We start from the raw sequence: 24,667 nt of genomic DNA on the forward strand, positions 1-24,667 counted from the left end.
TTATCATCCTCATAATGTTGTTTTATTTATTTTGTTCAATTAACAAAATGCAAAATACAAATCACAAAAAAGTTCAAGTGCCATGAAATTTTGTAATGCACGATTTCAAGGGAAGGTCTGAAATTTAAATACATACTAAATTCCATTATAATTGATTTCATTATAATTGATTCCTGATTGAATTTATTTCTTTGTAAATGAAATGTTCCTGGGAGGAAATCCATTCCTAACTTGTACTGGGACAATAGGTAGAGCTGGCAGCATTCTGGAATCAAATGAATGTACACCAGATAACAGTACACACATAGATGTCTATGATTCATCTCAGGAACAAAATACAATGATTATGCTTTGCTATGATGTAATTTCTAGTGCTGTATTCCTCAACTTGAACACATTTCAAGGTTTTTTCTGAAAAGCCACCACTGTAACAATGCTGACATTTTACTAACAACAAGTGACCTTAAGCTTCAATTACTTTGTTTTGAATTTGTTCATATTTGAATTTTTACTATGTAAACAAGAGAACAAGTCAAATGTGCAAGGCAGAATACTAGAGTTGTGATGATATCTGTCAATTGGTTTCACCTGGAATTAAAATGGACAACAGTACTGACAAAACCACACGCTCAAATTTGCACAGAAATATGTTTGTACAAGTGGGTGTGTTGCCATCACATAATCTGTTTCACGTACTGAGTCTATAGAACATATCACTTCCTCATTTTTATTCTGTAGTAGGATACTTTGTTCATATTTTGAAAGTTGGTTTATAATGACACAACAGACTGACATTGAGCTCATGAAAGCTGCTTTACAATGACACAACAGACTGACATTGAGCTCAAAAAATTGAAAAGTAATAGATGTTACTCATGCAAGGTATTGTATTTATAATGTGATAAAACAAAAATTGGTTTCAAGACAAAGAAGAACTCTTTTAGAAAAAACTTTTTATTTGTAATTAACTTGTTCAAGAGCTCCTAAACCTACATATGTCTATAAGGTGTTACAGAAATTGAAGATTTTGTAGAAAAGTAATAAAGTGGAATTAATATGAAAGCCTTGAGGAAGGTTGATTCAATTGAAGGAAGAATCTAATGTTTCATGGAATGCACCTGTCATTTTTCATTGACTTCAAGAGTTCAGAATGTCATGAGTTTGATGATACAGTGCTCATTTACACCCTCAGGCAGGCACTGATTTCTATATCTACCATGAGGAAGTCGGGCCCAGTATCATGCAGGTCTGCAACTTATTTTAAGCTGTGGCAAGTCAATCAATCAATGTCCTCTACTAACACAGACAAGTGAATACTTCTGCACTTTATAAGAAAAGATGTTTTCATATACCCATACCCATAGTTATCAACTCTGGTGATATTTACTGTAAAATATCTGCCGTAACATCTTATGAAAAACATCAAGATATACTCATTGGATGTCCCCGAACTACATCATACAACTTGCAAGTATACAATTAAAAAAGTACACAAGCATAATAGCTGCCCCTCTCTGCTTGTAATAGGGATATTGCCAAAATCTAAATTTGAAGGGATTTGAAGATAAGGATATCTTATGCAGCTAAATACTGTTTAGTAAGAGTATATTGAATCTTGCAATATAATTCTCTCATAATTCTTGTCATCAGGTTGCTTATGCAAGCTTCAGTAAACAATTTTACTGTAGCAAAGCATAAAGATAGTGGCTGCATGGCAGTGTGCATGTGATGACTGATGATACATGGTGACTTTCACTGTAAACAAACAATATAGCAATGGTGGCCTCTTTCCATTTTGCATGATGCTGGAGCTATCAATATCAACAGATATAAAGTTTTTTATGGATAAATATTGTAATACCATATTGGACTATGAATACTTCTTTTCCTGCACCTTGGTTTGAATCCTGTCTTTTTTACATATGGTGTTCAGTAAGATGTGGAGGAAAAAGTCACATATAATAAATATAATTCAAAGATTGTCAAGTTTATGAATGAAGCCAAATATCATCTTCATGTGCAATAATAGTGGACTAAAAGTAGAGTTCTAAAACTTCAGGTAGTTCATGCCTTAAAACATTTGATCAAATGTTCCTCAAGCAAACTTTCAACCAGTCTCTTTCAAAATGAAGAACAAAAGTTGGGTAACTGTGAAAAATTTTGGTACTAGAGAAAGAAATTACCTGATATATACTGATATTCAAAATTCAAAATGGCCGCCATCCCTGTCTTACATGTATCTCTATGGAGAAAGATAAATTCCCAATTTTCACAAAATTAAGACACTGACAACTTTACTTACTCCAAGAGCTTCAAAATAAGACCCTACAGGCGGTACAACAAAACAGAATTGTAAAAGTTTCAGAGTCCGACATGTGTTCTACTTTAACATTTTTCCTGTAACTTGTATCATTTTGGGCATGGGTATATGATAAATCACTTATTACACAGTATTGCCTGTTCCTTCCATCATATCAGCATTTGTGTAATTTGTACTGCATCATTAGAGAACAACTATGGTCTGGTCTCAGAGCAAAATCTCTTCACCGTAATCCTCTTCTTGGCAGTGTTTTCTTAATATTTGTGATTTTGTTTTTGAAGCATTCGAAGCAGATTCATCAATGGCAGCATTTGATGGATCAACTCTGGGGGAAGCGAAATGATGAGTTGAAAAAGTGATTCCGTCAGGTCACGAACCCTGTGGAGGAAAGAAAGACAAACAGTTCCTGTTACTTACCATGGCTGACACTGTGTACCGAACAGATGGGAGACAACTTCCTCATATATGTCAAATGCTATACAAACTCTCCCAAACTCTTCTCAGACGTGAGAAAGAAATGAAACACAAAACATGCAGTTGTCATGCAAGTCACACAAGTATCACTTATAAATCAAAGAATTAAATAAAATATATATTTATCATACACGCTACACTTGTATTGCCATTCTCCTATTGTTCAAAGCATACAGATATTCCGACATGTTAAATTGGAATCATATTTTTAACTTTGACCAAAACTACTTACAGCCGGAGTTATGTGTTGGTATATTCATATAGCTATGCATACCAAACTCATAACACTCTGGAATATCATTTATTGTTTACTTTAGTACCAGTCAAAATTTTACTTTATGCTTTCCTTTTTCAGCCATTTCACTTCAGTGACAGCAAAATTGTCAGTTCATGATGATAGAACTGTTGTAACTATAGTATGGGTCACTGTACCTTTCAGTCCCATTGACATACATTGCCACCTTTCTCCATGGTAACTCCAGTGCTATCATAGATTTATGTAGAGTACACCCCCACCCCAACCCCCAACCCCCCCCAGCCCTCGTTATTGATGGCATAAAGCTAGTGAAGACATCATGTCAAATGTCAATTTGGCCCTGCAAGCAGTGAGTGAGGGTAATGAGAAGAAGTATGTACGCATGACAATTTTGAAAGAATATACTACAAGTGAAGTGCTAGAGCAGATATCAGACACCTTTGGGAGAAATTGTCATTATCAGTGCAGGTCATTTCCAAAATTGGTGACGCTATACCATAATATTTTCCCCTATCATTAGCCAATCAGCGGCCAACGCGCCATCAGTAAAAATTGTATTTCCTGGCAACCTCCACGTGCGTCCTTGGTTACGTACGCCACACTGTGTCAAACTCTCGCGCCGTATTGTGTCATAATGTCCGACAGTTTTGTGGCCACTCTGTCAAAACACATTTTCAAAATCGCGTACCATTTTTAGTCTGGCTTAGACAACTAAACCTCATATATCGCTGTGATTCCTGGACTCTGGCCTGAAGTCCTGCGAAATATAAATTGTGTACCCACGCAGATCGTTCAGAAAACCCCATTTGTATCGGAGATGGCAGCAATCACAAATTCTCCTGTATGTCGAACAGTTGTGTGGCCACTCTGTCGACACATTTTCAAAATCGCGTACCATTTTTAGTCTACGTAGGACAACTACAAAACAGGTATCATTTTAAAGCTCTGACATCGCTCTTCCTTCTTGCAAAATGCCATACAGGTACCTACACAAATAACCTTTATAACAGTATTTCTAATAGAGATGACGAACATCTACAAAATGATTCTCGCTACTTGAGCGAAAACAATAAACTGGGGGTAGAAATGAATCGTAAATATTTCGAATATTTCTTTACTCATCGGACTCGTTGTTGGACATGACCTTCTGCAGAACACGTGGATTATGTTGACAGTCAAAATTCGTCGAAATTCACAAGACAGAGGCTTAATAAGCAGCCTAAAACTGCCAATCACACTTGGTGGGTAATTTGTGACCTAGCGTGACCTGTACTTTATTAATGATGTAATCTGGTCGATGATTGCCTAAAGCCGGAATACATTATCATAATGAGTCACCAATTTTGGAAATGACCCGGACTGATTATGTGAGAAGTAATTGAGAGTTTACAGGGAAGTCTTAAAACCTGCACTAAACTACATGTACTTGTATGGTGAGGACAACTAGAGTGCTGTAAATGCATCCCATACAGTGATACCTCTTGGCTTGTGTACTATTAATAATATACTGTATGTACAGTGTAGTCTACACCTGTGGTAACACATTGGAAATGAATGTGACTGATGGTATACATTATACTGCATGAAACTTTGGTTCAGGTCTAAAATTGAGATTATTGTAACAAATTTGAGTACCATGATTGACTCTTAGAAGAATCTAGAAAGCTTCCAGCAATGCTGTCTACATTAAGAATTGGAGACAACACTTAGTTGAATATTATGATAACATATGATAGCTCTACAGAACGGACTATGTCATCACACCTACACAAATATTGGACCCACCCATTGTGTTAGACCTGTACTCAAATGGTTTAGAAAATATCGATCACTGCTAATCCAAACAGACAGCCTACGCATTGTGATCCAAACTAAGTGGTACAATACAGTAATTCATTTATTTATTTATTATGATCCAAGTACAAATTATGTAGCATCCTACTGAATGTCATTATTATCATAGTATGCAGATATTCTGCAGGATTTTTGTTGGTTCTTTAGTAAAACCTCATTTCATTATTTTTTGTGAGAGTGACTGAACAAGGAGAAGAAAGCAGCACTTTATTAGACCTGTTTTTCTCTCTGAAGTGATTTGTAGAAGACCTGCTGTCTCAGCAGTTTTATGAAAAGGTTTGTTGACCAGGATGTTCATTTATTTCAAACTGTTCCTATCACTGGGTAAAAGGATGCATTCAGAGGAACTTCAACAAAACTATCCTTTTTAGAAGCACTGGTTTGTGGAAGCACTGTGACTGGCATTTGACATTATGACATCACTACCGGCAGCGTGTTCATTTTTAGCCGGATGCCGGCCAAATTGACCGGCTACTTTCGTATTTTGGCCGGCTACTTTTCAGCACAGTTTCGCTCTCTGGCCCGGAAATTCTAGTTTTGATAACATTTTTTGATTTTTTTTGGTGGTCTTGCAAGCCGGAGATAATATTTCAGAAGTGCCGATGTGGCTATATCATGATCATGTAGTCTAGCAATTTACGCGGTGAACTTGTTGCTATCAGTATCACTGTAGTACCGCGATCAGCGAACGTGTTGTACTCATACTGGCCGCTCTTGAGGTCAACCTTGCTTGCCTGATCGCAGGCCGAATTATTCCGACGTTCACATCGGGTATAGCCGAAAATTGGACTAACATACAATTACGTTATGCCCGCGAATAGCCGACCATTTCCGAATGAAGCCGACTTTTGTTTCTCAAACGCGGAAGAGAAAGTCGACGCTTGAGAGCTTGGGGTTTCTGCGTAAGAGTAGGGCCTTGTCTGATGGGCTTGGTAGGTTTTTGATCAAATCTAAAGCGACCAAAAGTTACTGAGTCTCATTTTTCATACTTTGAAACGCCATGTCAATCCATCCATGGTCAATCACGATGCCAATATTCAAGTCGATCGCGTTTTGTGGAGGGGCCGTGGTTGTGTGCATCGCGGAAGAGAAAGTCGACGCTTGAAAACTTTGATAATCTGCGTAAGAGTAGGACTTTGTCTGTTGGTTTTGGGAGGTTTAGATCAAATCTAAATAAACAAAAAATTACTTGGTCTCACTTTTCGTACTTTTGAAACGCTATGTCGATCACAGTGTCAAATTTCAGGTCGACCGATATCGAGTTGTGTGTAGTGTGTTACAATTGACTGCCGGTGCTTTGTACACACACGGTGTAGTACAGGCTGGCGTTCGGTGTCGTTAGTTTGAGGTTTTATCAAACATGAACACTGAAATTTAGCTCTCTTTTTCGATTATATTCAACATCACCAAAAAATCAATAATCAGCTCGCAGATTCGTTTTATTGTGAAATTAGTACAGTGAATTAAAATCACTGAAAATTGTGTTCCTATAATTCATTGAATTGAATAAACTGTTTGATTTTACTGTATAATCAAGTTTATTTAAGTCAGTAAAAAACTTTGTACAGCCAGGCTGGTCAGGATTCTAGCGGATCGTTTTCTGGGTTGTGAAAACCTCTATTCTATGATGTATTTCAAAATGTTTGTTGAAGTCATGAGCTAAACATAATTCTACACAACAGTGTGGTGAAATTTTGCTATTTTCCTTGTCAACTGAATGCAGTTGACAGGCCCGAGTGATCAAATTAATTTTTCTGACGTATGTTCAAAACTTTATCCCTTGAAAACATGTAATTGACAATGGTAATGATTATTCTGTATGCTGAAATGGTCTTTAATACTGTACAAGAATGCATAAAATTACTCCAAAATGTCTTCAAAATTTAAAAATTTCTTGCCCACAGAGACGGGGACCCCGTCCCTGAAACCCTCTCCTGTGAATGCATGAAATTGCTCAGAAATGTCTCCAATTTAAAAAAATACTTAACCCCCCCTCCCCCCGCCCAGGGAACCTGGTTGCATACAGAAGCTAACCGCCTACTTTTCTGAATTTTCCGCCTACTTCAAAACTTTTTGAGAAACATCACTACCTAATCACCACTCTACTATCTGTAGATATTTCTCAGCAGATAAAGTGTCTGAAGTAAATCTGCTTCTCATCTTAAAGTCCCTTTTCTAAAATCGCAGTAAAACTCCAGTGTTGTGGTTGTGTACAGGGAAGACTAAAAATATCAAGTCCTTTGATATCATTTGGCCCAAATTAATAATATATTTATTCACTACTCACCATTGCTTTTGTTCATCTGGTAAACTTTTATCATCCTGACTTCCTTTGGACTCAAGACCAACTTTCAATTTCTTAAAGCTTGTTTCAATGTTTGTCTTGAAGCTAACAAGACACTTCAAGTTTCCAAGTTGATTAAGTGATTGCTGTGCAAGAAAAGATCATTTTCAAACAATTAACATCTTTTAATAAAAAGCTGCATTTCAAATCAACTGTGTAATTCCATTTTTTTAATATCGTGTACAACAATACAGTTCATAATTACCTTGGTATCTTTCAAAGATTTTTGTGCTGATGAAATAAGACTGTCATATCAAAGGTTAAATACCTTTAGTCTTATTTATTTTGTGTATTAACAAGACAAAGAGAAAGTCAGATCATAAATAAATGGTTAGATGAGAGGAATTACCAGAATAAAATTTCAAGCTATTTCAGTGATGTATCTCGCTGGCTGAGAGAGATTTTGGTTGAGTTAACTTACATATAATTTGGAATATACAATAACAATATTTGTAAATGGATTCCTGTTGAAGACAAAGTGATATCAGATCTAGTGATACATAATTCATATTTCAAAAATGTCTGTGGGCATCAGAGTTGGACCACTGATGACCATAGTTCACATTAATTGACAATACATTGTACACTTAAAGTACACTTAAGGTAAAGGGCGACGAATTCGGACGCGCACACGCTTTAGAACGTTTCTGCGCAGATTTAACTCCAGCCTGTCGCAAATGGGTTATTTTGTAGTGCATGTATTTAACATCACCTGTCATTGTTGAAATTGCGCTTTTACCTAATTTTTTGACCCAGTGTCTTAGAAATACATGTGACCTATAACCTTGTCATATTTTGACCCCCTAGGAAGCTGGTTTTTATTCAATATGAGCGAAAAATTAACATTTCTCTCCCATTTATATAGCGCGAATTACCCATTCACCTGGAGATGTTGTAAAAAGTAGCGTGGTGACACCTTTTATGAAAAGTGTAAACTAAATGGTATTATGTCAGGAGTTTATTCGCCAAGTTTGGTCAAAATGACACCATTCAAAGCGACAGGAAGAAAGTTCGAAAATTATGTAGTGATATAATTTCGATATAGTCATTTTGTAATCGATACTTATGTTAAAATTTCTTCACAAACATCATGAAAACTATACATTCGATAGATATGGATCTTAAGTCTTGGTATTTATTGAAATTAACTCATTTGCTAAGCGTTTTATAATTGCTTTCTTTAGTTTAAGTGAATTATATCATTTTTATTTATTTCTAACGACGCCATTTTAACGTCCGTTTCCATGGAAACAAGCGTGGTTACCCCCATGTTTTATTTCATTTTTGCACTTGCACAACATCCAAGAATATGTGTGCAAAGTTTCAAGAAAATGACACCACAACTTAATTTTGACGTAATTCGTAGTACTTCACCTTAATAGCAGCTTGGAACAGTTCAGACATGACAATATATCCAGCACAACTGCTAGCATGGGATGCAAGTTTGAGCTTTTTGTCTTCCGTTAAAATTCCATGGTACCATCTTTCATAATTACCTCTTCATGTATGACAGGGTCATATCATTTGCTGTCTGAGAGTATATTTAGAAATTTGACAGCACCACACGAACTTTGACACTGAATAAAGAATATTCTGAAAACAGTACTTACATAGAGTAATGCTATTTGATGCGCTACATATTTATGATTATGTAAATTGTTGACATCAGCACTGAGGAGATTACACAATCCTATGACTTGGTTCAGAGCTGCCACATGATTAAAATAATCTGTAAAATAAACAAATTAATAATGCTCTATGTATTCTCACAAGAAAAACTTGGAAACTACCTGGTCCAACTGATTAGCAAACTTGCTGTTTCAACAAAGATGGATAATGTCACTACAGATGTAGTTCTTTCCACTGTAATTTACTGCTCATTGGGGTGCAACTTTTGTAGTTTTTCCGGCTCTTAATAAAGCTATTTTAAAAACACTGACAGCTCAATTAACTATAAGTTTTGAATCTGATGCACTTTCCTTCCAAACTGAAAATAAATGTGTAGGCAGTAGAGGGCGCCCTCATTGGGGAACTGCACATATACATGTACGTGTAGACGAACTTTTAAAAACAAATTTGCGCTCTCTGTGGAATCAATCTCATTGTTGAAGAGTAAAATTTACATCATAATGCTTCGTACTCAACTTGTTGGTGCAGCCTGTGTGATTGTAATGTCTGATATTATTGTTGACAACAAAATTTAAAGGTAGGGGGGGTCGTCGGAACTCTGTTCAAAGGTTCCCAGGGACCCTGCGACTGATATAAACACTATATCTAGGGTACATTGGTGATTGATGAAAGTTAAAAGATGTTTGTTAACAATGAATATCCCAAAATTCAAATGTTGCAGCTATGTTGACGTGATGCATCCAGATATCATGCATGAAATACATTGTTTGTACACAAGAAAGTTGCACATGCACAATTCTGATGACCGCCTCCCTTTAAGTCCAGATTAGAATTCATTTGTCAATGTGAATACAGCGCATTGAACACAATTCATTGCTTTGAAAGGCAAATATCTTGTAACTGATCAAACTTTAGCAAGAAGAGTAATAAAAAGCACATTTTTCTGGATCCAAAAAACTGAAAATAAGGTAAGGGTTATAGCTATTGGCCCTTGAAATAGCTGAGTACTGACCATCCATGGGTGTCTTGGAAGGTGTCTGAAGCTGAAAGTTATGTGGACTGGATATGTACATAGCCACTTTGGGAAATAAGGTTGCAAGGCCTGTTTCTTCAAGGAAGTCCTGCAAGTACATGTAAACAAAAGACATCCTGAGTATTTTGATTGTACCATAATGTCCCTGATCCCTGGAAATGCATAGTGATTAATTTGAATGATGAGAAAGTAGGTACATGTACTTGGAGAGTTACCAACCTTTGGTTATTGTTATCATTACACATGGCATTCTGATTGAAGACTGCATGAAGAGAAGTTTTCTGATAACAAACAACACTGCAGGTGTGTGCCATTTACTGTTGATTTTGAATTTTGGAATAATTCAGGGTTGTGTGAACTTGCACATATTTACAGGTTTGCAAGTGTGTGAGTGAGAACAAGTGATCTTCTTGAAAACAGTGAACACAGCTATTAAAGTGATTGCTAAATTTCCAGTGCTATATAAAGAGTACAACTTCATGACATCATAGAAGAATACAAGGAAGGCAAAGGCCACGCTTCACCTTTCTCTGAATTTTGACTCACCTAATAACTTTTGCAAGAAGTTTTTATTTTTAATTTAAAAGGAAAGGGTACTTCATGCAGTGTAAAACACATCATACTGTCCCAAAGTGAAATAATGAAGTCTTGTGGCCATGTGTGGTGTGAGTTTTTTGAACACAGCATACAGTCCCAAAGTGAAATAATGAAGTGGTGTGGCCATGTGTGGTGTGAGTTTTTTGAACACAGCATACAGTCCCAAAGTGAAATAAAAGTGGTGTGGCCATGTGTGGTGTGAGTTTTTTGAACACAGCATACAGTCCCAAAGTGAAATAATGAAGTGGTGTGGCCATGTGTGGTGTGAGTTTTTTGAACACAGCATACAGTCCCAAAGTGAAACAAAAGTGGTGTGGCCATGTGTGGTGTGAGTTTTTTGAACACAGCATACAGTCCCAAAGTGAAATAATGAAGTGGTGTGGCCATGTGTGGTGTGAGTTTTTTGAACACAGCATACAGTCCCAAAGTGAAACAAAAGTGGTGTGGCCATGTGTGGTGTGAGTTTTTTGAACACAGCATACAGTCCCAAAGTGAAATAATGAAGTGGTGTGGCCATGTGTGGTGTGAGTTTTTTGAACACAGCATACTGTCCCAAAGTGAAACAAAAGTGGTGTGGCCATGTGTGGTGTGAGTTTTTTGAACACATCATACAGTCCAAAAGTGAAATAATAAAGTGGTGTGGCCATGTGTGGTGTGAGTTTTTTGAACACAGCATACTGTCCCAAAGTGAAACAAAAGTGGTGTGGCCATGTGTGGTGTGAGTTTTTTGAACACAGCATACAGTCCCAAAGTGAAATAATGAAGTGGTGTGGCCATGTGTGGTGTGAGTTTTTTGAACACATCATACAGTCCAAAAGTGAAATAATAAAGTGGTGTGGCCATGTGTGGTGTGAGTTTTTTGAACACATCATACAGTCCTAAAGTGAAAAAATAAAGTCGTGTGGCCATGTGTGGTGTGAGTTTTTTGAACACATCATACAGTCCTAAAGTGAAAAAATAAAGTCGTGTGGCCATGTGTGGTGTGAGTTTTTTGAACACATCATACAGTCCTAAAGTGAAAAAATAAAGTCGTGTGGCCATGTGTGGTGTGAGTTTTTTGAACACAGCATACAGTCCAAAAGTGAAATAATGAAGTGGTGTGGCCATGTGTGGTGTGAGTTTTTTGAACACATCATACAGTACTTAAGTGAAATAATGAAGTGGTGTGGCCATGTGTGGTGTGAGTTTTTTGAACACAGCATACAGTCCAAAAGTGAAATAATGAAGTGGTGTGGCCATGTGTGGTGTGAGTTTTTTGAACACATCATACCGTCCTAAAGTGAAAAAATAAAGTGGTGTGGCCATGTGTGGTGTGAGTTTTTTGAACACAGCATACAGTCCAAAAGTGAAATAATGAAGTGGTGTGGCCATGTGTGGTGTGAGTTTTTTGAACACATCATACCGTCCTAAAGTGAAATAATAAAGTGGTGTGGCCATGTGTGGTGTGAGTTTTTGAACACAGCATACAGTACTTAAGTGAAATAATGAAGTGGTGTGGCCATGTGTGGTGTGAGTTTTTGAACACATACAGTCCCAAAGTTAAATAATGAAGTCTTGTGGCCCTGTGTGGTGTGAGTTTTTGAACACATCATACAGTCCAAAAGTGAAATAATGAAGTGGTGTGGCCATGTGTAGTGTGAGTGTTGTGAACACAGCATACAGTCCAAAAGTGAAATAATGAAGTGGTGTGGCCATGCTTGGTGTGTGATCACTCAGTGATTACAGTATGTGAGCAAAGTTGGATGGTACCAGCAAATATTCCATGTGTCTATGTATAGTGCAATAGTGTGGCAGGATATATTCCGTGTGTCTATGTATACTGGAGTGTGGTCTGAAGTAGCTCTTGACATGGTACTTTGAAGACTCACTTAATACATGTAAATTTTCCTTCCATAAAGTTATATCATTGCATTGGTAATCAGATACAAACTTATAGCAATCTTTTGAAGTGCATGTACTGTATACCGTACCCTTGCTTGTTTTTCTCCCTGGATAATGAGTAAGTATGGATTCTAATACTTGCTATACCAGTTTTGGTCTCTGTACACAATGTCAAAAGTCTAACTTTAGTTTAATTTAATACAAGCAAATATTGTATAATGTGTCAAAGTTTTTTTTCTGTTTTCTGTGCTGTTTGGAAGGTGATCAATTGCAATCTCTCTGAGTCACAGTTTGTAGCTAGTATTTTTGTAAACTTTGTTATTTCCAAACGAAACTTTTCAACATTGTTAGCCGTACAAGTAATTATAATGGTGACTACAACACTTACCAAAGGAAATATGTCGATGGACAAGTAAGTATACATCATGTTTGAGTCTGGTATTATGACCAGCATACAGGTGGTGCAGATGTGAGGGCCTTTTGTCTCTGAAGGCACTTTCTAAATAGAATTGCACACTGATTGTTTATGTTATGTAGATACGCACAGCCCGGCGTGAGCATGAGTGAGTGGACAAAGCCATACCCATCAGAAGATGGTGCCTGCCATATCATGTGATGAAAGCACCAAGCTTTGCGCTTTTTCCCCATGATTCAAAATACATTTGAGTTGATGAAGCCCTAAACTGCAACTTCCACCACTATTTTTGCCTGTTTTTGTAAAAAATTGCGTGAGTTATAAATGACAAAAATGGCTTTTCAGGAATTAGCGACCCCAAAGCTAGCACATATGTGAAAATAAGCCTTGGTGAACTTCCCCTTTAATATGTCAATTTCCGTCATCATTACAGTACTACAGGTAACATTTCAATAGTTATAAGAAAGTGAACAACAGCTTACTTCAAGTGATGGTGCTGGATCTGGCAGATTCTGGATACACTCTCTCATTTTAGTGACAAACACCATGGCTGAAATGAACAATAATTAGAAATATTCTGTTGATACAAAGTCAATAAATCTTGCCAAAGAATGGTCTCTCTGTGTGCAATATTGAGAATATCCTAATCCTCATTGTACTTCACTTCATTGTTACAGAAGCATTAAGCCATGCCATCATTAAGATTAACCCTTTGAGCGCCAACGTCAATTTTTGTCTCCTTTATAAGGTATACCCTAGCCAACTTTTTGCAGATTTTTGTCAAAATTTGATAAAAAACTGTAGCCAATGAAATATGATATCCATTTGGTCCAAAATTATTTAAAAATTTCAGAAATGTTCATAAAAAATGGTGAATGTGACTGTAAAATTTTGGTGGGAAAAAATTACAGCACTCAAAGGTTTAAAAGGGTTGGGGAGGGGGTGTACTTATCTACTGGCCACAGCCAATGAATTATCAGTTTACAACCTACACTACTCTAATTGCTCATCCTAAGGGACCATGAATGAATAAAACACACACAATAAAATTCATTGATTTTCACATCATACTTGGTGTCTGTACACTGCATACATGTATGAAAGTTTAGTTTAAAGAGTGAAAATTCAACAAAGAAATTAAGATTGAACTTCCAGTGAACATGGTAAACTGCTGAGTTCTAACTAGTCTAGAACCTCGTCTCCATCTTTAGGCCTTTGTTCATACTCAATATTGGAATATGGACAAAGGCCTAACAAAGGAAACAAGATTCTAGACTACTTTAAACAGTCTTTTAATAGCAAACATTTAATAAAAATCTGGATCCATGGTGTTTGAGTAGTACACACATACAACTACATCAATGGAACCATGGCATGCGGTAATATGGATGATAATAAAATAAAATGCTTAATCCCTTCCTCCTTAACATACTGAGTTTTGTTTGTCATGGGCGTATAATTGAATTATTAACTTCCCTTGCGTGGTACTGGTTTTATTTCTTCATAAAAATATTCTGCCTGTTTGTCAATCTAATTGTTATCTCTGTATTTTATGAGCTATGATTGTTTATATGTAGCCCTACTTTTTGTCTATTTTCCGTTACACTGTTCCTGTTCTTCTCTCAAAATAATGTTGGAAAGTTTATCATTCAATTAGCTAACATGACCCGTACAGTATGTGTGTATTGTGCAATTTTGTTGACAACTGAATTCAATGTACCAGTACACTGTACATGTAGTAGTACAGCAAGTCAATTAGAATTCAATTTTGTCAACAATAATATTGCATATTAACTGTAGGACAATGAGTTGTATTTGCAAGGCTAATACAATATACTGAAGTGGAATGAATGAGAAAATGACTTCTTTTATGGAATAAATTAATGGAGATACAAAGCGTTACAGTTACTTTCCTTGGCAGTCCTTGACAATTTGACAATTCTAATATAATAAAGAGAGTGAATGACATGTCCCAAGTCAATACCACGGAACTCTTGTAATCCCTCTAAGGAGTGACTTACAGTTCCAAGTGTACATGGCCATGTGTGTAAGAAGCAGTAATTTGTGTTAATACTGTAAAATTGCTTGTCAATTAATGACAGTGTCAATGACCAGCAAGTGTGAAGCGCTAAACTGATTCTTGTATCAGATAAAAACGTTGAATCAGTAACACCTTTTACGGTATGAATGGAAATGGAGCAAATTATGCTATCATGTATGAAAGAGACGTAAAATGGAATTAAGGGTCGTGTAAGATTTCTTAATTAGCATACAGGTTTAAGGTTTATGTGCCTCAAAACTGAAAAACAAACTTTTACTCTGACTTGCCTTAAGCAACTTTCAACCATTCTCTTTCAAAACCAGGATTAAATAGTTGGGGTCATTGAGCAAATTTTGGCATTAGAGAAACAAATAACCCTATGTTTACCGATATTTGAAATTCAAAATGGCTGCCCTTCCTGTGATAGCTTGATGGAGAAATATAAGTAAGATGTTGAAAATGTTTCTTACTCCAAGAGCTTTAAAATTAGCCCCCCACAAGTGGTAGACCAGAAAAGCATTGGAAAAATTTGAGCGCCTAAAAATCTGACCCCAGGCGCATTATACCTCAACTTGACCTCACTTGGTATTTGATAAAGATAATTGTGACAATAATTTTTGTGTTAATTGCGTGAAATTCTGAATCAATATTCAACATCTCATTGCATCAGTGCACCATGGACAGAAAATTAGATTATTTTATACTGTGTTTCATTCAAGTATAAAGTTTTGGGTTTAATTTCCTTTTCTATCGTTCATTAGTATGGAACATATGTTGTTTGAGATAGTTCACTGTGATCGCTTCTTCTCAAGACTACACTCAGTATGAAGCAGTATTTATTGTGATAAATCAGACCTTGCAAACTAACTGGGAAAGAACAATGATATATCTTTCAGTCTAAATGTACATTTATTGAAGCAAATTCTCAAGGAATTTAATCAGAATGACATGTTGCTACAGACTAAATGTACACTGTATGTAGTCGTTTTGTCTTATTTCTGTACTGTAAGCATTGTCGGCATTATTCCAAAAGTCCTTTCTGTCTTCAAAATTCTTTCTTTTCACTCCTGCTGTTATCAATAAAGCGAAGACAAACTCTCTCTCTATTCTTGTCCACGCATGCAATGCACGTAGATGTACCGAATTCATCATATTTTAGTTTTTACTTATTCCGTATTGTCTGTCTGGACATAGACATGGGATAACATAAACTTGTCTGTGGACACTGTGTCAGTAAACTTACTACTCTTTGTGCATGGATCAATCGTCAGTAAATGTGTCTGTGCCTAGGATACACTTTCTACCATGTATACAGTACCTACCAGTAATCTGTCTTTTCATTGCTTGCATTGTAGGTAATAGGTAACTCTCCACTGACATATCAACTAAGGGTGTGTTAGTTTGTGTATGTACCTAAGTAATATTTTACTGTCTTCAATCACAGGACATCAGTCTGACAAATTGATATAAATTACACACATCACAATAAATTCACATGTACTCTACCTTGTGCATCAAACGTATTGCTATATTTTCTCCTTCTCCTTCCTGACTCTGTCGGTTTCGTCGACTGAAATCAAGCATATGATTCCTTAAATGTTATTTCAGATAATTATATGGATAAGGGTTTCATGTATACATGTACTTGATTCATGTATCTCATACACCAATCAAATATTGATCTGTTTCATTGTGTTGAACTGAGATTTTAAACCCTCATACTCTCATTAAGGTTCCAAGACAAGAAATTGACCTTTTTAATGTGAGAATTCTCAGGTGGTTAATAAGCTCAGAATCTCCGTGAAATATACATTTTCTGAAAGCCTAGATATAGGGACACAATTTGGTAAACACAGTGTCACTATTGCTTACATAACCATCACGTGAAAGGTAATTTGCATAAACTTTTCAAAAATCGGTTTTTCCTTTTTGTCTCAATACTTCAAAATATCTGACTCAAACTTTCTGGAATGCAAGCTGTAACAAAGCTTTTCACAAGGGTGTCTCAGATTTTATATATCTTGCTTAGTTGTTTTTGGAGCACAATTTTAAAGAAATGAACTAGCGTAAAAGTCACCACTCTGGAAGTTTTTCTGGCTTAAAAGTGTTTCAGAAGATTAAAAAAAATTTTGAGACACCCTTTAGAAGATCCTGAGGACAACCTGCACTCACACAAATTTCAGCCATATATCTCAAAGCATTGAAACAAAACATAAGGAAACCTGATTTTTGAAAGGTTATGCAAATTACCTATCATGTGATAGTTATGTAAACAATGGTGACACTATGGTCACCAAAATGTTCCCATATATCTAGGCTTTCCAAAAATATATAATTGATGGAGGTTCTGAGCTTATTGACCACTAGAGAATTGTTAGCTTAATTTCAATTTCTTGTCTTGGAACCTGAAACAGACATGATGCATAGCTATTTTTGTTGCTTCTGTAATGCAATGCAATGTGTATGGAAAGTATGTCATCTTTGAACAACAAATGCAGGATTTATGTCATCTTCTGTATCGCAAAAATAGCATATGCACGTATCAACAATCATAGTCCAATTAGCTGTCATTTTTTATGATTTTTTTTCACTATTTTTGTTTGTATATCATTTGCATGTTCTTGTTCTATTCCCCCAGCATATTGAAACACCCTACTTCACATGCCAACACAGCGACAGCGTCCATAAGTGCAAAATACACTGTTATTGTTTATATTTGAATTCTAGTGTGGACCAGAATTCACTTGTCAACAATAACAATGCAGTCTACACATGTACAGAGTTGACAAGCTGAATACTGTGTATCTCAACATGCTTTCAGGAGTAGAACAAGAAACTGTAGTTGACCATTGACAGTAGAGAATGTCTACTGTCTCTGAGTTTACAGAGTCAAATAAACATGGTGAAAATTTATCAAAAGTTACAGCTACTGGCCTTTAAAGTAATGTTGAAACATTTATTCTTCAATGTTTGATATTTGAATTGTAGTATGTAATCCAAAAACATCAAATACACAAAAGTGTAGATCACATCAAGTTGTCAATGATGTATGAAACTCCAAAGATGATTATTTGCCTTCCATACATCATGCAAACAGACATCTACATAAAATGCAATATATTCACAATAATGCAATAGCTGGACACAATGCTGTGGGTTGGTATGAAGTTGACTTGAGTTCTACTTTTGCCAGTAGTCTTGTAACAGGACAGCATCATTTCCTAAGCACAAAATCGTTACAGTATCATTATATTATATATTTTAATCTTGTACATTTTTCCCTGTTGAAATTATCAGTAACATAATTTTCTAACAATACAATGAACTATGTACTGTCATCAACTAACAAGCAATCCTATTTTTATTTAGTGTGTAGTAATTTGGCTAAATGTGCTTCTACTTGAAAATATTACATGCATTGGTTTGTTTGTTAGTTTGACTGGAGATTTTGAAAGCACAAACCTCATTTAGCTCTTTACGACAGAGCGGTTCTAATTGTGTACATAAGACCATGATGTCAATGGCAACATCAGTTCTTGTGAGACCACCAAACCACAGTGGTTCATGAAGACGAACATCAACTGAAAAATACAATAGAAATGAATATTAATATGAGATACTGTGAATCATCCATGATCCTGACAATACAAATATCCTGAAAATGCAAGTAATGCTGGTATGCTGGAAATGTTTCACAAAGTCATTAGATTAAGGTAGAAATATATGCATACTGGGTAACACTATCACTGGCACACTTTAAGTTCCTCTTTAACCCTCGCAAAATAGTATGAAGATATTCTGTCCATTGATCTGTTTGAATACCAAATGTAAGATTTATGTCAGAGGGATTAGCTACATTGTACAGAGCTCAATTTTCAATGTAGATGTATGTACCACCACAAACGCTAGGGTTTACAGTACAACACACTCAACTTTTTAACCTGTTAAATATAGGCTCCTCCTATCAGAATGTCAATGTGTTATCATTATGGGAAGAGTCATAGCTGTGGAAAGTTTACTCGTAGTATTGCACAATCTAAGCATTCAGCTTGGATAACCATCTTCCTTCACTGCTGTTTTGAAGATTGCTCTATGGTAACTTATAATGAAGGTTAGAGTGTTACAAAATCAAATTTACCAGAAGAAAGTTTGTCATGACATCCTGACACAACACAGATTGATTTCACCAAGGTGGAAGGACTGTGACTTCATCATACATTAATACTAGTGTGGTTACTTTACAGGCAATTTCAGTTACACTAAAATTATGAGTAATGGAGATCAAGATTTTCATTGACAGTTTCCCTGGAATAGCTTGTCAAACTATTGAGTCACAGAAAGGGCCAACCACTACAAATTTTTGAGGCTGCCTTCAGTATGACAGTGTATCTTTGAATTTCTATGATAGTGTACAGAACACAAGACTTATAGAACAGACAATAGTACATGTATCAATTTTATTAGATATTATCTGATAAAACAGCATGTTTGGTGCCTACTACATTCTCCCCTTCTCATACTAGACTCTACAGATACCTTAGTAGGTAAACGATATTATTAATTTTATTAGATATAATCTGATAAAGCAGCATGTTGGGCATGTAACACAAACCCCGTTGTACTGTCATACAAGGCTCTAACTTCAAAATCATTAAGGGAGAGGTAGGGGTAGATGGCCCACAATCTGCGTCATTGGATAATGATAAAAAACAAATTTTGTCTAACTACTACACATGTACATGTACGTTAGATGGAAGGATGAGGTGTTTCAGGTGGTTGATAAGTTTTAACATTGAGTTGTAAACATCATACTCTAAAGCAGCTTGTTGGTCATCCAACAACCACCTCACCTTTCTAATGTAGTAGATTCTTGAACATGTAGAAGTTTGATGATATTATACAATTTATGCAATATTACCTGATAAAATATTGTCAGCCATACACAATGACTTCACCTAATATTAGACTCAAACATAGAAATTTGATAATATCACCAATTTTATCTGATATTATCTGATAATACAGCATGTCAGACAACTGCCTCTAATAATATTGATAATAATAATATTTAATTCTTAAAAATGCACCCCACAACGTCTAGGTGTGCTGTACACAACTGTTAAAAAGATAGAAGACAGATAAAAACTTCAAAAACTACAATTACCGGTATGAGTAAAATTTGGTAAAAAGATGGGTTTTTAAAGAACGTTTAAAAGATGAAATATTTATAGCAAACGAATTTCTGAAGGCAGTGCATTCCACAGCAAAGGAGCACATATCGAAAAAGCTCCCTGACCGTAGGACTTATTAAAATTGCACACACAATTTCTCAGAAGATCGTAGATCTCTTGTCGGTACATACAGGTCAATTAAATACAGAGGTGCATCATATCTGACAATCTTAAAAGTAGTCAGTAAAATTTTGAAATGTATACAAGCTTTCACAGCTAGCCATTGTAAATAAATTAAAACGGGAGTGATGTGGTCATATTTGCGTGTACCTGTGACTAGACGGGCTGCCGCATTCTGAACAGACTGCGGATGATTTAGTTGGTCATTTGAAATGCCATAGAATAGACTGTTGCAATAGTCAGGTCTGCAGGTAAAGAATACATGGATGAGTTTCTCTGTAGTGAACTTGTCTATATATCATAGTCTTCTAATATCAGACTATTATTTAGAAGTTACATGTAGTTGATATATGCATTATCGATTTTATCTGATATCATGCCATAGAACAGCTCTTTGGACATCTGCCACATCCTCTCCCTTCCAATATTAGACCACAGCGTCAAAGTTAGACAATATTATCCAATAATGCCTACCTATTGTTGTGGTATCCTAAAGGGGCAATTCTGATATACATGTAGATAACAATGCCCATATTTGACCACCCTCACTCCAATGATTTGACATCTTGTCATATTTTATGTTTTTTAGAAACAAAGTGCAAATACATACATGTGCAGTACAGTATTATACTGTACATATTAAAAGTACAAATAAATCATAGAATGTTATCACTAGGTTCCTGCACCTGCTGGCTTATGCATGGCTCTACACTATGCACATCATACAATACATCATGTAGTATGTACCTAGTGTATTACGGCAGAGATTACTTACATTGTTCACTCAAGGGTCATGGTTCTTTGGCAACGTGAAAAACCCAGGCCTAGTCGGGCCTAGTCGGGCCCTCTAGGTTGGTGATCTAAAATTTAAAGTAAGTCCGACGTCCGGAATATTTTTGCAGACACGTTGTGATGGTATAAATCAGCACGTGTCACTGGCAACAAAGTTAGAAAGCATGCCCAAAAATCAGTCTGACAAATGATTTATATGAGGGAAGAGAGAAGGAAGAATGAAAGATTAAGTTTATAAAACTTTATTTTGTTTCTGACATTAGGTTGACACGCCGAGAGTAATTGTGAGCGTTGTACAGCAAACACATAGGAAATTCCCGCAGAGACTGAGTTTCGCGAAGCTAAATTGTGTCTCAGCTGGCCCTGTCGCGACGCCAGGGATCGCTGCCAAAATCAAGCATTTTGCGTACCCTCGACTGATGGTTACTTATTTGCCACCGAACACAGAATATAGTTTGTGCAGGTTCGATTTTGCTTTTTGCTATTATTTGTTTTATTGAAATTCGTACGGCGAAATAGCCACTTGCAATTTGCATCGTAGCCTGCCATGTCTCCGCGAGCGCGGGGTTGATTAATTCTCTTCTTGGTACAAGCAGATTTCGCATAGCGACGATTCAAGTGTGCTCAACATGCTCTATGTCCCGGTACCGTTTTCTCGAATGTACATAGCTGTAGTACAGTAGCTGGAGGTTTTGCCTGGGTATTTGGTCGGACGGCAAAATCACTGTTTTTTTGCCCGACCCAAATACCCAGGCAAAACCTCCAGCTATTGTACAGTAGCTATAGAACGTACGTAGCGTGGGGCCGCCGTTCTCACTTTTTACCATCTTTATAAAGTGTTGTGTGCCGAATATGGAAGTATTTATGCATACAAACTAGTTTTCTGTCAAATAAAAAAATGTTTCTGAGAATTAACCACACTTGTTGGGGTTAATGTCTTTCCCTGCCGTTCTCCACCCATTTTTAGACAGTACAACTGTAAACTTGGACATGCCTAAAAGCATATGGGATACGTTGAGATAGGCACACACATGAATTCGCTTTAGATTGCTAACCCAGAGGACCCGACTAGGCCCGACTAAGCCTCGGTTTTTCACTTTGCCTGGTTCTTTCTACCTTCATGAACGGGTATAGCTCTTCCTTAGATTGGTCAATATAGGGCATGTACATGAAGCTTGATGAAGTTCAATCAAGGCTGTATAGCTCAACATATAAAGTACAACGAACTTTGTAGTCTATCGATTCTTTGTGTTCAGGGATTTGCAGCACCACAAAATGCATGAGCCATGGGTTCCAGACTAGGAGCTGTGGCATTATTATGTAACAATGAATGGGTTGTCTATGCTAGACCATGGAGATACTCATGATACTGTAGAACTATCCCTTCTTCCTCCATGGCTAGACTGTCTAACAGACTAGCCTGATACTGTACCAGTATGTAAATGCATCAGTACAAACGTGCAGTAAAACCTGAAGGATCTTGACTGCTAAAGACACCATTGAGACACAGATAGAGGGACTGTGATTGAGATTATGCCACGGTACGTTTTGTCTATTTTTTACATCCATGGTTTTGTGGAGGGAACGCGATTTTGTATGGACAGTAGAGTCTGCAGTAGAGGGGGAAATCTTCCCCCCTCTACTGTCTACATGTATGGATTATGTACTACATCCATTGCTTTGTTTTGAGTTCACTCTTCAAAACAGTTTTCGTGGAGTGATTACGTTTTGAATCACAGATCATTATGCTCATTGTTCTTATACGTTTCTTATCAACAGTAATGTGATTCGCCGAGGCATGAGAGAATGTTTTATTTGTTCATCTTCTCAAGTTCTATAAAGCTGACTAAACAGATTATAATGTATTATAACGACTGCGTACAGTACACACACTTCATGCCACGTAAGCTATGGGATGATAGAATTGTGACTTTCAAAATGATCGACTTGTGGACCTGCCACATCGACATTTCAACAAATCATGTACATTGGAGCACAGTAGTGTACGGGTCCAACTATAAAGCGAGACATAAACACACATGTCTGCGGCTTGGAGCTGTAGCCTTGTGTACTGTAGGTCACTGAACTCCATGACTACGTCCACAGCTACGCCTTACGAGAGTAATGGCCAAAGGAAACCGTAATTTCGAGAAGAGTTTGAGGTCAATTTAGGTACATGTCATCTGCTTCGTCCGAATGCAAAAGCTATCAGCATCTGCTAAATTTAACTCACCTTTGAAAGAAGGGTCGTAGCTCAACGGAACGACTCGAGGAGAAGTAGCTGTGACTGCAGCCATTTTTGCAATAATGATGACGCCCTCACCGTTAAAACCCGATCTAATGCTGAACGGGGGGGGGGGGGGGGGGGGGGGGGTTGTTACGTGTCAGAACACAGTCCCTCGTGGGCTCTTCAGCCCATAGACGAGTGTACATAAGCGAGAAACAACCCTCGTCTATGGGGCGAATAGTCCCAGAGCTGAATAGCCCACGAGGGACTGTGGTCAGAATATCAATATTGTGTATCACTCTGTATGGAAACTTCAGAAGATGACCCTACTGCATCAAATTAGGACTCATATCTAAACTAATAGTCTGTTGTGAGTGATTAAACAAGTAATTACAGGCCTTTTTTATTTTCAAATGCCCTCATAGCCTACGGTAAAATCTCTCCCGTCCGGCAAGCACGTTTGAGAGAGATGTAGGCCTACCGTTTCATGCAACAATCACTGTGTTAAAAAACACACTCAAACAAAAAGAACAGTAACGAAGAGAAATGTAATTACATCTATCTTCATGCTTTTTCGATTTCTGAAATAAAAAACAAAAGTGTAGACTAGGTTGTCCACACATCGACTTGGTTCCGAAGTACGCGCCTCGAAGGTTAGGCCTATGCGCCTCGAAAGTGAAAGATTTAAACTTTTGCTCAAACTTTCCTGAATGAAACTTTCAACCACTCTCTTACAATATTAACAATAAAAACAGGGGGTCACCGTGCAAAGTTTGGAACTAGTGAAAAAAATTACCCAACATTTTGTGATATTTGAAATTCAAAATGGCCGCCATTCCTGTGTTACTCTACGAGGGAAAAATTAAATTTTGGATTTTCGAAAAAAAGTAAGCCGGTGAAAATTTTTCTTTCTCCAAGAGCCTTAAAATGAGCCCCCACAAGTGGTAGATGAGAAAAGAATTGTAGAAATTTGAGAGTCCGACTATCTGTCCCCGAGGCGCGTTCTACCTTTAAGTGTAGTGGCCCTGTGACTGCACAAAAACACAACTATTGTCGTTTTCTTTTCTTTTGTATTGCATGTGTTGTTTGTAGTCATGAGTAGAAAATATATATAGGGTGAGAAAAAGTAATATTCCTACCTTACTGTTTGAGACACAATCACATTGTCACTACAGAAGAAATACATCATACCCTTTGATTTTACACAGTTCACTTCAGTTTCTTTATATTGACAAATGTAAGCACTCGGAGATGTAAAGGAACTGATTCAGACAGAAGAATTGTCGTTTTCGATCAGCATAGATTTCTTACGCGTCCCTTGACAAGTAATTTGATTTTCATGCGTAAGTGGGTTGCTGACCAAGCAATTGAATGAAGATATACAATGTCGTATTTGTTAAAAGCACTGAGAAAAAACCTTTGAGTCACTATTTTTTCAAAAGGTGTTCTTTTG

General features: G+C 36.8%; 1 protein-coding gene across 1 annotated transcript; it reads right to left on the reverse strand.

Annotated features, from left to right (window-relative positions):
• LOC139118360 (uncharacterized) lies at positions 1-23,302 on the reverse strand. The gene is made up of 8 exons (XM_070681650.1): positions 23,221-23,302; positions 18,307-18,425; positions 16,351-16,414; positions 13,286-13,353; positions 9,890-9,998; positions 8,859-8,977; positions 7,192-7,334; positions 1-2,698 (listed from the first exon to the last, which is right to left on the reverse strand). The coding sequence occupies exons 1-8, from the start codon at positions 23,282-23,284 to the stop codon at positions 2,575-2,577; spliced, it is 810 nt and encodes a 269-aa protein (XP_070537751.1). The 5' UTR covers positions 23,285-23,302; the 3' UTR covers positions 1-2,574.
• Positions 23,303-24,667: the final 1,365 nt, after the last annotated feature.

The sequence above is a fragment of the Ptychodera flava genome, chromosome 19 (genome assembly GCF_041260155.1).
Source record: "Ptychodera flava strain L36383 chromosome 19, AS_Pfla_20210202, whole genome shotgun sequence".
Lineage (NCBI taxonomy): Eukaryota > Metazoa > Hemichordata > Enteropneusta > Ptychoderidae > Ptychodera > Ptychodera flava.